This window comes from Rhodotorula graminis (assembly GCF_001329695.1).
Source record: "Rhodotorula graminis WP1 unplaced genomic scaffold RHOBAscaffold_12, whole genome shotgun sequence".
NCBI lineage: Eukaryota > Fungi > Basidiomycota > Microbotryomycetes > Sporidiobolales > Sporidiobolaceae > Rhodotorula > Rhodotorula graminis.
In genome coordinates this window covers 196,156-209,400 of record NW_017264939.1, presented here as the reverse complement: position 1 = coordinate 209,400, position 13,245 = coordinate 196,156, and the positions used below count along the sequence as shown (strand labels likewise).

Below are 13,245 nucleotides of genomic sequence, written 5' to 3'. Positions count from 1 at the left end.
CGTGCTCTTCGAGTGAGCTGGGAGGGGTGGTGGCGCTCGCAAGCGGGTGTGCGAGTGAGCTCGAGTGCTGGCCAGGTGAGCACGAGCGGTGGTGAGGAGGAGGCGAGCTGAGGAGGAGCTTCGACGACGTTGGCCGTTTCACCGCTCCCCGCACTCCGAGGGCCGCGTCGAGACGCGCCTCCCCTCCTCCTCCTCGCTCCTTCACTCGAGGCCGCCCGCTCTCTCGACTGAGCTGCTGCATGCAGCGACAACCCTCTTCATCGCCACCACACACCCAGAGCACATCTCTCCACCGCGCACCTCTCCAACCCTGCCCCACCTCCTCGTCATCGCTCAACGTCGTCGCCAACCCTCTCCACAAGGCCACCTTTCACCGCTTTCGCCGACCTGGCTACCTCGTCGAGCCCACCGCTGCGCCTCTCAAGTCGCGAGCGAGCGACACCCTCGCCAGACCCGACTCGCCGCCGCCCTCGTCCTCTGCACCTCAGCCCGCACCGCCACAGCATGTCGAGCACCCGCGAGCCAAGACCGACTCGGCAAACAGCCTGCGCAAGACCACCTCGTCGCCAAGCCCCAACCTCGACGACCTGAAGCCGAGCGCCGGCGTCCGCTCGCCTCGCGCTCGCCGCTCGGCCGCCGTCCAGACCACCCGTCCGCCCTCTCTTGTCCAAGCCGCTCCTCGCGCGGCACGATTTGCCGACAAATCCGTCCTTGCCGATGCGGCGACGGCGGCGCGACTGTCGCCAATCGCCGCCAAGTTGTCTTCGTCGCCTGCGACCAGGGTCGACAACTCGACCCGCGCTCCGCCTGCTCCTCGCGGCGCCCCCCTCACCACCTCTACCCGCTCAACGCGAGTGACACGCACCCACACTCGCTCCACAGCCTTCCCTCGCCTGTCGACGGCGCTCCTCTCGCCCTTCCAGCGTCACCTCGGCACGGACCGCGACGTCTACGTCGAGCTCCTTTCGAACGGCGAGCTCGTCCTCGACTCACGCAGGCGGGAGCGCAAGACCGGTGCAGCGGCGCGGGACGAGGTCTACCTGTTCAGCGGCAACGGCGAAGAGGTCCGCCTCCTCCTCGTCCTTCCAACCCTCGTCCTCGTGCGTCACTCGCTCACTCGTCGCTCCCACAGATGTCCATCTTCCACCCTTCTTCAACACTCGGCCCTTCCGCTCCCCTCGTCCTCGTCCACCCGTCATCGACTCACTCGTACTCGGACCTCGTCGCCGTCGCCTCGGCCTCGAACGCCAACTCGGCGCATCGGCGCCACGCCAAGGCGTACCGCACCGCCACCCGCATCATCACCGCTCTCAAGTCGCGGGTAACCCTCGTGCGTCCTCGTACTCCTCCTCGCCCTCGTTCCAGCAGGAAAGCCTGACGTCGCCCCCCTTTGGCCACGCAGATGTCGTTCTACCACCCGGCACCGCCTCTCGCGCTCGCCGACCGGGTCAAGATGACGGTCTATGCCGACCTCGAGTCGTTCGCGTGCTCGGCGACCGTCGGCCATGGCCAGGACCGCGGGCTCGCGACCGCGCTCGTCCACCCGAGCCGGGACTCGCTCGTCCTCACCCTTCCTCGCCCTTTGTCGCGGGCTCCCACCTCGACCGCCACCTCCAGCAGTACATCGCGTCTCTTCCTTCCCCTTTCCAAGCTCGTCTCGCCCGACTCGGCCGACGCGCCGAGCAACGACGCCCTCGCCCTCATTCCCCCCGACCTTCCTCCCACCGCCCGCGCCCTCGTCCACTGCGCCGCCGCGCCCTCAACCCGCACCCTCGTCGAGCGCGTCCGAGCAGCACACCTCGCCGCCCTCGCCACCTCGTGCGAGTCGGCCGCCGATGAGCGAGCACGGCGTGCGCCGAGGACGGGTCCGAGCGGCGCGACGCAAGACGGTGCGTCGCTGCCCGCCGCCTCGAGCACGAGCAGGAGCGAGGAGCGCGTCGTGCGCGAGCTCGCGAGGACGCTCGGCGTCGCGCCGCCGTCGCCGGCTCGAGCGCGCTCGGCGGGAGTGAGCGCCCGAGGCGAGGGACGAGGAGCGGCGGCGTCAAGGCCGTCGCAGGTGCGGCAGGGAGGAGGGGGAGAAGACGACGAGCGTTGCCTACCCGGCTTGGGCTGGGTGCTGCGCGAGCGCGGTGGCTCGAGTGGTGAGAGGCCCGGGTTTGGGAAGGCCGAGGAGGAGGACGAGGCGGCGTGGCGCGTCCTGTTCGCCGACGGGGAGGAGCTGCAGATGCGCCTGCGTCGGCGGCGGGTCGAGTCGAGTGCGGGAGACGGCGGGCCTGGCGGGACGATGAGCGTGAACGAGGGCGAGCGGGACGAGGTCGAGCTGCGGTGGCGAGGCGACAGGTGCGTCTCTCTCCCGCATTCTCTCTCCTCTTTCTCCGTATCGCACCCTGACATGTTCTCGACGTGACAGGTACCCGCTCCGACGAGCCGACCTCCCGACGAGGCTCGTGCGCCGCCTCCCGCTCGCCCTCGAGCTCCTCGCCCTCTTCCTCGCCACACCGCCGTCGCCACCGCCGTAGCCTTGCCGTCCTCTCTCAGTGCCATCGAGGCATGTCTGTACCTTCTTTGAGCCCGAGAGAGACGCTCTCGTGATCGCGAACGAGAAGAGAAAGTGCAAAGAGGCTGACTTGGCAGGTCGGGAGCGCGCAAGAGAGAGGGCTCGACAAGTGGAGAACTACAGACGACGCGACGAGAGAAAGACGAAAGAGGGACATGAGAGAGGAAGAGAGAGAGGAACCGCGAACCCGCTCACGCCACCTCCTTGAGCACCCTGAGGCCCTCGAGCCCGCCGACGACCTTGCGCAGCTCGTCGTCGTCGTCGCCCTTGGGCACCTGGATGCGCAGGCCCTTCTCGTTGGCGAGGTGGAGCAGGCAGATGAACATGTACGACGTCGAGATCTCGTCCATCTTGTCCTTGGGGTACTGGGCGCGCAGGCGCGACACGACGGGGATGAGGGCCTCGCGCTTGCGCCGCGGCGGCTTGGGCTTGCGGGCGGCGGCGGCGGTGTCGGCAGAAGGGTCGGCGTCGTCGGCCGGTGGTGCAGGAGCGTCGTAGGCGTGCGACGAGGGGAACTGTGGGCGGCAAAGCGGGTCAGTCGGGGGCGGACCGAGCGCCGAGGAAGGAATCGCCGACGAGAGGGGAGAGAGCGAGAGCGCACCTGCTTGACGGGGATGACGACCTCCTCGAGTTCCCTCCAGATCGAGTCCTTGAGCTTCTTGACGTCGACCCGCTTTGCGCGCTTGGCGTAGCTGACCATCTCGGGCCGGACGCGCCGCAGCTGGCCCTGCGTCGCCGCGTGCAGGTCGTCCATCTCCTCGTCGTCGTCGGCGCCGCCGGGCCCAGAGCCGTTGGCGCCGTGCGCGTCGGGCGTGTCCTCGGCGAGCCACTGAGTGTCGAACGGAGGAGGGAAGTCGTCGCCGTCGTCGTCGCCGCCGCCTGCACATCCACCGCGCACACCACAACCCGTCAGTACTGCTGCCGCAAGAGGGGCCACAGGTACCAGGAAAGGAGTGAGAGACAGGGACGCACCGCCGCCAAAGTCGCCCGGAAAGTCGATCGTGTCCATCCCTCCCCCGTACCCGTCCTCGCCGCCCGGCCCTCCCGCCCCACCCGCACCCGCCTGCGCCCAGAACTGGACGTCGCCCTCGGCGCCGTCGAGGCCGAGCTGGGGCTGGACGCCGCCACGGCGGCGCATCTTGAGCTGCGTGCGAGGAAGGGGGCCGAGCGCGTCAGGGCTGTGCTCGAGTGGACGAGAGGAACGAGCGAGAGAGTGAGAGAGGAGGACGCACCGTCGTCTTGGGCTTCAGGAACAGACGCAGGAGGTTCTGGCTGTTGAAGTGAAAGTCGTCGGGGAGGGTAAAGTCGTCGTCGGCGCTCGTCGGGCTCGACTTGCGCGCCCGACCGGCCGCCGTCGTCGCCTTGGTCGCGGCGGTCGTGATGGACGACTTGGGCGCGGCGGCGGCAAAGAGCTCCTTGATCGGGACGGGAGGCTCGCCCGAGAAGTCGAGCGAGAAGGCGACCTTGTCCTTCTTGACGCGAGGTGCGGGCGCCGCGCCGTCGTCGGCTGCGAGGGACGCGCTCGTCAGTGACCCTGCTCGCTCGAAAGAGAGTGAGGAAGAGGAGGACGCACCCTGCTTGCCCGCCGCCACGCCCCTCCTCATCTTCCAGTGTTCGGGGCCGGCCCAGTTCCTGCCGAGCTTGGCGTCAAAGTGCTCGAACAGGAGGCCGTCGTCGCCGCCGCCGGCGTCCATGGCCATGACGAGGTCGCGCTCGTCGGCCGCCCGTCGCGGGTCGAACGCCTCGACGGCGCCGAACCCGAACCCGCCTCCTCCTCCTCCTGCGCCGCCGGCGCCCGCCCCGGACCCGGACGCGACGGGCGCGAACTGGTCGGCGAAGAAGTCGACCTCGCCCGCATCGTCTGCGCCGCCGCCGCCACCACCTCCTCCGCCCTCGCTGTCGTCGTCGAACCCGCCGCCAAAGTCCTGCATGCCCGCGTCGAACCCGCCAAAGTCGCCGTCGTCGACGGGCGCGTCCGGGCCCGCCGCTGCGGCGCCGTAGCGGCGGTCGTCGCCGTCCGAGTCGTCGTGAAGGTTGAGGAGGCCGAGGTCGAGCTGGGCGTCGGCCGAGAAGCGGAAGGCTGACAGCGAGGGGCAGAGCGACATGTGCGACAGCGGGTCGGTGCCGTTCGGTAGGCAGCGAGCTGCGAGGGAGTAGACGAGTCAGTGCTGGATCGACGGAGAGAGAGACAAGAAAGGAGAGAGCGGGCGCACCTTGGAGCTTGGAGATGTCGATCTCGGCACGGTCCTCCTCGTCCTGGGCACGTTGGCGCGCCTTGTCCTCCTCGTCGAGCTCTTCGAGGGCGTCCTCCTCGTCGCACTCGAGCTTGGCGTCGCCGGCGTCAAAGACGACCTTCATGGTGCCGTCGCACGCGAGGTGGTTCATGAGGATGCCGCCGGCGCCGCCCTCGTCAAAGTCGGCCGACGTCTTCTTGAACAGCGGGTCGACCGTGAACTCGAGGTCGAACGACTTGACGCGCAGCTTGCTGAAGTCGTCGGCGAGCGTTGCGGCTTGGCGAGCGGCCTGCGGGCGGAGCGGGTCAGGGTCACGGTGAGCGTGTGGGGAGGAGGGATGAAGGAGGGAGAGGGGGACGGACCCGCTTGCGGGCACGCTTCTCCTGGCGCTCGTCGTCCTCGTCGCCGTCGCCGTCCTCGTTGTCGTCGCCGCCGCCAGCTGTGCGTGTGAGGGACGAGGTCAGCGACGGGCTCGAGGGGCGGAACGAGAGGGGCGGAAAGGAAAGGGGACGGACGAGCGTCGTCGCCGAGGCCGCTGAGGAGCTTGCCCGTCTCTGTCGCGACCGAGTCGACGCGGGAAGTCCAGATCTTGACGCAGCCGTCGAGGGTGCAGCTCGCCTTCTGGAAGTTGATCGAGTTGTCGGCGCCGTCGCGGAGGAGGCTCATGTCGTGGAAGTAGTCGATGAGGGCGAGGTTCCAGGTGTTGGTCGACGTGATTTTCTGTGGTGGGGGAGCATCATGAGTGCTGCTCTGCGAGGTGCCGAGAGAGAGAGAGAGAGACGGACGTTGTCGGTCGCGATCTTCATCCACTCCTCGTAGCGCTGGCTCTCTACGACGAGCGGGGCCTGGCCGAGGGTGCCCGAGACGTTGCGTCCCGGGGTGTTGGCCTGGTCGCGGAGGCGGTTGGCGGCGGCGAGGACGGCCATCTTTGGCTCGCGGTGTTTGTGCGAGGCGGGGTTGCGAGGCGGGGTGGCGGGTGGGCCGGATGAGCGGCGGTGAGGTTGCCGCGGCATGGTGCGGTGGGTCGCAGTGCTCTGTGAGTAGCTGTGAGCGAGGTTGGAGGGTCGGGGTTGAGGGACGAGGAGCGACGAGGGGAAGACGCGTCGGTCGCTCTTGGTCTTGGCTCTGTCGCATCCACAGGCCACTCGCTGTAGTCACCGACACACAGTGCCACAGCTCTCGACTTCACCCGCACCCCCGTCCACGCCCCCCTCGCCCCTCGCCGTCCCCCGACCTCATCAATCAACCCCGACCCCCTCCTCCCTCCTCCTCCCACCAACCCGCCGACGATGAGCGCACGCACGGCCTCGCGCCCGCTCTCGACCCACTCGAGCCTGTCGTCCAACCCTTCGCCGCGCAAGGCCTCGCGCGCCCCGCCCCCCGTCACCTTTGACGACGCCGCCGCCGACTCGAGCGACCACAACACGCTCCTCGACTCGGCCCACCTCGACGCCATCCTCGCCGACTTTGACCTCGAGGCCACCTCGTACCTCCGCAAACTCGCCAAAGCCCACGACGACCGCGTAAACGCCCTGCGCCGCTCGTTCCACGACTCGCTCGCCGCCCTCGACCACCAGGTCCGCACCTTGTCGCTCGACCGCTTCGTGTCCGACTTTGCCGCAGACCCGCACCGCGCCATCACCGGCCTCGTCGGCGAGCAGATGCGGCCCGTCCCCATGAGCCAGGTCGAGCAGAGCGTCCGCAAGCGGTCCGTCCCTCCCGCATTCCCCTCTTCACTCTCGCGCTCGTCGACTGACCTCTCCTCGCACACCCTGTCGCAGCAAGCGTGTCCAGCCCGCCTCGCCTCGCACCAACGCTGACGGTCCGTCCCTCTCCTCAGCACCTTCACCTCTCGTTCGCAGACTCACTCGGCGCGCCCTTCCCACAGACGACGACGTCGACGTCTTCTTCTCGACCTCGAAGAAGGCCCGCTCGGGCACCTCCACGAGCGCCGCACCGAGCGGCATGCTCTTCTCGAGCGCGGTCAAGGGCAAGGGCAAGACGGCCGGGTCCGTGTCGCGCTCGGCCTCGACGAGGAGCAAGCGCAACGGCATGTCGCCCACCTCGGTCCGTCTCTCTCTCTCTCTCCTCTAGCGCGCTCTCGACCTGACTCTCCCTCGCCCGCAGAACCGCAAGCCCCGTCTCCGTCTGCGCCCGTCGACGACCGCGTCCGTGTACCGCAACAACCCGCACCTCCCGCCGACGCCCGGGCCCTCGTCGGCCTCGTTCCCGGGCGCCGCGACCGCCGCCGGCGTCGCTCCGACGACGGCGCGCCGCCCCAAGCGCGGCGAGAGCATCGTCATGCGCTCGATGAACGGGAGCCCGCTCGGCGAGTTTATCGCGAGCGAGGACGAGGGCGGCGACGACGACGACGAGTCGCGGTCGTCCGAGGACGACGACGAGGACGAGAGCGAGGGCGCGAGCGACGAAGACGAGTGGGACTTGCTCGAGCGCTACGAGGCGAGCAAGGTCGAGCACCAGTCGGCGTCCAAGGGCAAGAAGGCCAAGGCCAAGACCAAGACCCAGGCCAAGGCGTCGTCGTCGTCGTCGTCGAGCAAGACGCAGCCGCCGACCTCGTCCTCGTTCATCGTCGCCCTCCCCGCCGGCGCGCCGTCGTTCAACGAGGTCAAGCGCCTGTGGGTCGAGCAGATGCAGGCCAACCTGCGCAAGCTCGACGTCGGCGAGGCCGAGAAGCGCAGGCTCGAGGAGGCCCTCCTCGCGAGCGTGCCTGCCCTGTAGAGGGCGGTCGATACTGTCGATGGCTCGCTGTCTCTCTGTCTGTCTGTGTAGTCACTTTCTGCCATGCGAGCACCTTTTTTTCCTGCTCGACCTTCTCTCTCTCTGTTCGGCGGTCGAGACCGCTCCCGAGCTCGAGCGAGTCGCGAGAGCTTGCTGTCGGCTGCGCGCCTTGACGCTAGGAGGACAACCGACGAGCTACCGGTCCTGCCACAGCCCGTCGCTCGCTGAGAAGATGCGCTCGACCCTCCTCGTCGCGGATCGAGCGAGCCTCGAAACGGCTTCGCCCTCCTCAGGCGCGGTACGCCTCGAGCTCGAGCTCAACGCGAGAGAGCCTCTTCCGTGCAGCGCGAGCGTCTGACAAAGAGTTGCTCGAGAGCGAGAAGCACGAATGTCTTCCGACGACGGAGAGCGGCGAGAGTAGCAGAGCGGTTCCTTTTTGCCTTCTCTGCACACGAGAGCGACTCGACGAGAGGAAAAACACTGTTGCATCAGGGCCAGCTACACTGCCTCGACGAGAAGTAGGCGCTCACGCCAACCTCCTCGACCGGTACCGCGGCCCTCCTCGCTCGCTCGGCGCTCCTCGTGCGTCGCGTCCGGACGTCGCGTGCGAGCTCGATCGCTGCCCCGTCGAGCGTGACGCCGTGCGCTGCCGCGAGCGGGACGAGGTCGAGCAGGTCGTCCGTCGCCGAGCGATGCGCCTGGCCCGGCTCGCGCTCGTGCTCGTGCTCGACGCCGCAGTCGAGGGGCACGGCGTCCAGCACGATGCGCTCGAGCGCGCCCGGCGCGCACACGACCTCGCGCAGCTCGTCGAGCTCGATGTCGAGTCCTCGCGCGAGCCGCAGCTCGACGAGCCGCTCGGACCGCTCGATCGCCGCCCTCGTCGCGACGTGCAAGGTCCCGCCCCCGAGCTCGAGCGTCTCGAGTGCGGTGAAGGGCTCGAGAGCATCGGCGAGGTGGGCCTGGTCGGCGTCGGCGAGCTGGGAGAGCGAGAGGGAGGTGACGAGGTCGGGGTTGGGAAGGTGGCCCAGGATGGTGTTGATCGGCGAGGACGGCGGGAGGGTCGTGTCGTGCACGGCGACCTCTCGAACGTGCTCGAGCGTGCGGAGGAAGGAGACGGCGAGAGAGTCGGCGTGCAGAGGGAGGGTGAGGCTGATGCGCCGCAGCGGCGGCGGGTTGGCCGGTGCCGGGAGGCTGGCGATGCGGCCGACAGGGGCAGGCACCGATACGCCGAGCTTGTCGTAGATGACGTCGTCGTTCTCGAGAACGCGGGCGCCTCGCTCGACATTTGTGGAGGAGGAGCCGACCGGGCGCAGGGCGAGGTCGAGCGAGCGCAGGTCGGGCAGGACCGAGTTGAGGTTGGGCGATGAGAGAACAAGGTCGATGAGGGAAGGCGCGTCTAGGACGTCGAGGCGCTCGAGGTGGACGAGGGCGCGCAGGAGGGCGAGCCAAGTCGGCCGTGACGGAAGGTTCTGCGTGTCGCATGCGGCCAAGTCGATGTGAAGCTCGACGACGGACTCGGCGACGGCAGACGACGATTTGACGATGTCGCACAGGCGGCGGACGTGCTCGGGCTTGACGACCGTAACCTTGCGGAAGGCGAGGTGCCGAGCGATCGGGACGAGCATTCTCGACACGCGAGCGAGGTAGGGACCCCCGCCGGCCTCGTCGACGAGCTCACCGATGAGGAAGAGGAGCTCGGCTGGGAGGCGACCGAGGTGATTGAACTTGGGCGCTCGCTGCGGGTCCGCTTCGAGGGAGGTCAGTTCTCGTCGAAGAAGGTGGTCGAGGAGGAGAGCTCGCGCACGCACGTCGACATCGTCATGGGAACGCGCAGCTCTTGAGGACGCACCACCAGAGCATTCTGCAGCCGAACACGGCTCGAGATACCCGCTGTCGGGACGAGAGGACGGTGAGCGACGGTGCGACTTGAGAAGGTCGATGAGGGAAAGGGCGGGACGCACAGGATGGACCGAACGCTGCTCGACAGCAGGGTGTAGGCGTGCATGAAGGCAGACGTCTGCGTAAGAAGAAGGAAAAGGAGCGAAAGAGGTAGACGGCCGTCCTCGAGAAGGTCAATGCGGGAGCGCACTCCCGGCGAGGCTTGATCCTGCCCGTCCCGGCTGCGACGAGCTGCCCCTTGCGGGCTCTCTCTCTGCTCGCCTGCACGTGCTCTCCCGCTCGTCGTCGACGGACAGCTCGATCGGAAGGAAGGTCACCGCTTGAATGCAAGTCGCTGCTCGGCTGTGGCTGCTGCTCGCCCACCTGCTGAGAGGAACAGTGTCAGTCTCGGTGGCGCCTGTACCGCCTCGCAAGGAGAGAAGAGAGACGCACCGTCTCGATCCCCTCAGCGCCCTTTTGCCGCCCTCGCCTCGCGCCCAACCGCCTCCCTCTGACGCCGCACCTCGTCCAGCTCGTCGCGAAGCTTCCTCGCCCTCGCTCGCGCAGCCACGAGCGCCTTGGACGTACTCGAGAGCGAAGAGATGAGGCTTGACTGCGAGCGGATGGCGAGAGAGAGAGTGAGCAGTGAGCGACCTGGTCGCGAGAAGGAGAGGAAAGTGGACGCACGCAGTTCATGAGCGGCTCCTCGACGCGCTTGCGCAGCAGCTTGAGCGCCTTCTTGCTGCGCCTACCGTCCGTCTCGTCCCTATCATCGGCGTCGAGGTCAGTCGAGGTTCAGGGGAGCCGAACGAGGACAAGAGAGGGGACGCACAAGAGCCGCTCGAACGTCGTCGCGCTCGCCCCGACGACGACGTCGAGCGCGTTGAGCGCGCCCGAGTTGCCCCTTTTGCGGACGGTGGACACGACGACGTGCTTGGCGGTCGAGGCAACCTTCTTCTTGACGAGCTGGCGAAGCTGAGGCGGCGGCGAGGACGAGGCTCGTGCGGGTGCGGATGCGGGCGAGGGTGGAGCGACGGCTCGTGACGACGTCTTGGAGCGGACAGGGGGACGAGGAGGTGAAGGAAGAGGAGGGGAGGAAAGTGCGGGTGCAGCAGGCCGGGCGCGAGGACGCTTTGCCGGCTTGAACTGGATCGACAGCGTGCTGGAGGGCGGAACATTGTCAGGCTCGGACGTACGTTGACGTGATTGTGAAGGCCGGACGTACACGTCCCCCTCGTCCTCGTCGTCTCGTACGGCTGCGCGTTTGCGAGCCTTGGGCGACGGCGCGCCGACGAGAGCGAGCTGCACCGCCTCGTCCTCGTCCTCGTCCTCGCTTGCCGCAGCAGGCGTCGCCTCGCGCGCCCGCTTCTTCTCCTTGCGCGTAGCCGGCGGCAGTGCGGCCGGCGGTGCGGGCGCCTTGCGAGCGAGCGGCGCAGGCTCGACCGCCGCGCGCTTCTTGCCCGCCGTGCTCGGCTTGACCGCCGCCTCGTGCGGGATCGGCGCCGCAGCCACCTCGACCGCCGGTGATTTGGCCGTCAGGCCCGCCGCTCGAGGTACGCGACGACCGGCTGGCGCGCTGGGCGCGGCGGGCGCCTTGACCTTCTTGGCCTGCGGCGGCGGCGACGACGCCTCGTTGCGCTCGTCAACCTGCTCGACCCGCCGCCGCTTGGCCGCCGTCTTCTCCTTTACGGGAGCGACTGCTGCTGCTGTTGAGGGACGCGCGACGTCCGACGGGCGACGGTACGCCTTGCCGGCGAGCGACGGCGCGGCGCTCGTGCCCGAGAGGCGGCGCGGCGGCGACTGCTGGAGCGCCTTGGCCTGCGGCGGCGGCGCAGGGGCGACGGGCGGAACGGGTGCGGGTGCGGACGAGGATGCGGCGGCGGCGGGCACGACAGGACCGAGAAGAGGAGGCCCAGGTCGGCGGACGGCGGCGCGCGGGATGCGCGGCCCGCGAGTCGGCGCCGTGGCTGGAGCTGCAGGAGCGCTCGAGCTCGCCGTGTCGACAGATGCGGCGCTCCTCGACGTCGACGCGACCTGCGCAGCTGCCCCACCCTCGCCCTCGCCCGTCCGGCCCGCCGCGCCGCGCGTGCTGCGCCTCGCGCGCCGAGCGTGCGCCTCGGTGCCCGCGCCGCTCGTCGCCGATGCTACTGCTGCTGCTGAAGGTGCTGCTGCTGCGCCCTTGCGCGGCCCGAGGAGGTGCGCGAGGCTCGCCGGCCCGGCTTGGGCGAGTTGGTCGAGGCTGGCCCACTGCCTGCGTACGGTCGTGGGTGAGCTGTCTGGGCGCGTGGAATCGCAGAGAGGGGTGGATAGAAGACGCACTGTGCTTCCCCTGCGCCTCCTCGCCGCCCAAGTCGCGCTTGCCGCTCCTCGTCGCGGTTCTGGGGCTCGCGGGCCGGGGTGCGCTGGCGGGTCGGCGACTGGAAGGTCGGGATGCGGATCACGTGGCGAGGTGCTTGTGCTGCGCCGCCGAAAGCCGGGAACGGCGGCATGAGCGCGTGAGGACGAAGAGCGAGGGCGAGTCGGTTCCTCTCGGGAGATGAATGAGCAGCGAGGCGAGGGTCACGTGACTGAGGATTGGCTTGCGAGTGCTACACAAAACGGGGCCAAGGGGAGATGCACAACGTGTAGAGAGACTGAGGTATGCTATGGGGGAGCAACAAGGGGGACTGAACGAGGCGGAGCCGGGTGCGACGAGGCGAAGAAGAGGAGGACGGGTCGAAGCGCTCAGTGCGCCGCGCGCTTCATGAGCCTGCGCACACGCGGACGAGTCAGTCGTCACAGTACGAGGGTGCGCAGGACGAGGAGAGAGAGGGAGAGACGGACCAGGCGAGGGTGATGTCGATGTTGCGGCTCGACTTTGCCGAGATCGAGTAGCAGCTGACCTCGCGGTTCGTGATGGTCGACAGCGCGAGCGCCTTGATGACCTCGTCAACCGTCGCGTGGTCGTCGAGGTCGTTCTTGTTGGCGAGGACCTGTGGGCCGACAGGCGTCGTCAGTCAGGCTCGTGCACGTCTCGAGTCCGCCGTCGCGACAGGGAGAAAGTGGTGCGCACGAGGAGCGGGATGGCGCGCAGTTCAGGCTTGTCGAGGAGGGCATGCAGCTCTGCTCGTGCGGTCGGGAATGTGTCGCGGTCGGCCGAGTCGAGGACCCAGACGATGGCCGAGACGCCGACGCAGTAGCGCTCCCAGATGGAGCGGAACCGAGGTTGCCCGGCGAGGTCTGCGCGGCGGATCGGGAGGTCAGTCAAATCCGCTTGGAGAGGGGATGGTGCGGGAAGGCGAGAGTGGCGGCTGTGTAGCCGGCTCGAGCCGAGGGCGAGGAGGAGAAAACGGTGGGCTCACCCCAGACTTTAAGCTCTCATGTTTGAACAATAAAATTAATATAAATCAGCAACTTAAATAGCCTCTAAGGTTTTAAGTTTTATAAGAAAAAATCTTGCGCAGGTTGAAGCCGCTGCGAGCGTCAAGTGGGGAAAGGGTGAGGCGGCGTCGGCGGCGCAGCAGGGAGAGAGGGGACGCACACTGTTGGGATCATGGACTCGCTGAACCGGTTGTCGGTCAGGACGTTGACGAGCGAGGTCTGCGCACAGAGGGAGGGTTGTCAGGGTCCGGCCGAGGAGGGGGAACAGGGCCGGCGACGTCGCGACGAGGGGCAGAGAGGGCTGACCTTGCCTGCGTTCTGCATGCCGATGCAGGCGATGTCGAGGGTGGTGGACCAGAAGAGGGACCGGAGCCAGTTGAGCCAGGCGCGGAGCATGGTGACGGCGAGGTGGTGGTCGGCGGACGAGGAGCGAGAAGGAGAAGGAGGAGGAGGAGGGGGCAGCGGGTGGGGGCGAGG

At 68.4% G+C, this 13,245-nt stretch overlaps 5 protein-coding genes across 5 annotated transcripts; 2 read left to right on the top strand and 3 right to left on the bottom strand.

Annotated features, from left to right (window-relative positions):
• Positions 1-239: 239 nt before the first annotated feature.
• Positions 240-2,519, top strand: RHOBADRAFT_46113 (uncharacterized protein; the record flags this gene model as incomplete). Its single annotated transcript, XM_018414724.1, has 5 exons — positions 240-651; positions 883-1,064; positions 1,133-1,330; positions 1,403-2,340; positions 2,411-2,519. The coding sequence occupies 5 exons, from the start codon at positions 240-242 to the stop codon at positions 2,517-2,519; spliced, it is 1,839 nt and encodes a 612-aa protein (XP_018269068.1).
• Positions 2,520-2,608: 89 nt separating this feature from the next.
• On the bottom strand, positions 2,609-5,804 carry RHOBADRAFT_55260 (uncharacterized protein; the record flags this gene model as incomplete). The annotated part of the gene is made up of 9 exons (XM_018417757.1): positions 2,609-3,072; positions 3,159-3,436; positions 3,530-3,701; positions 3,790-4,064; positions 4,131-4,700; positions 4,771-5,080; positions 5,154-5,230; positions 5,307-5,511; positions 5,577-5,804. The coding sequence occupies 9 exons, from the start codon at positions 5,802-5,804 to the stop codon at positions 2,749-2,751; spliced, it is 2,439 nt and encodes an 812-aa protein (XP_018269067.1). The 3' UTR covers positions 2,609-2,748.
• Positions 5,805-6,080: 276 nt separating this feature from the next.
• On the top strand, positions 6,081-7,615 carry RHOBADRAFT_55259 (uncharacterized protein; the record flags this gene model as incomplete). The annotated part of the gene is made up of 4 exons (XM_018417756.1): positions 6,081-6,499; positions 6,573-6,613; positions 6,680-6,858; positions 6,919-7,615. The coding sequence occupies 4 exons, from the start codon at positions 6,081-6,083 to the stop codon at positions 7,528-7,530; spliced, it is 1,251 nt and encodes a 416-aa protein (XP_018269066.1). The 3' UTR covers positions 7,531-7,615.
• Positions 7,616-8,018: 403 nt separating this feature from the next.
• Positions 8,019-11,897, bottom strand: RHOBADRAFT_55258 (uncharacterized protein; the record flags this gene model as incomplete). Its single annotated transcript, XM_018417755.1, has 7 exons — positions 8,019-9,266; positions 9,339-9,420; positions 9,492-9,547; positions 10,096-10,174; positions 10,241-10,570; positions 10,634-11,659; positions 11,728-11,897. 7 exons carry the CDS (start codon positions 11,895-11,897, stop codon positions 8,019-8,021), a joined length of 2,991 nt encoding a protein of 996 aa, XP_018269065.1.
• Positions 11,898-11,968: 71 nt separating this feature from the next.
• RHOBADRAFT_55257 (uncharacterized protein) lies at positions 11,969-13,164 on the bottom strand (the record flags this gene model as incomplete). The annotated part of the gene is made up of 6 exons (XM_018417754.1): positions 11,969-12,157; positions 12,232-12,380; positions 12,461-12,627; positions 12,750-12,762; positions 12,931-12,987; positions 13,075-13,164. The coding sequence occupies 6 exons, from the start codon at positions 13,162-13,164 to the stop codon at positions 12,133-12,135; spliced, it is 501 nt and encodes a 166-aa protein (XP_018269064.1). The 3' UTR covers positions 11,969-12,132.
• Between the last annotated feature and the right edge of the window lie 81 nt (positions 13,165-13,245).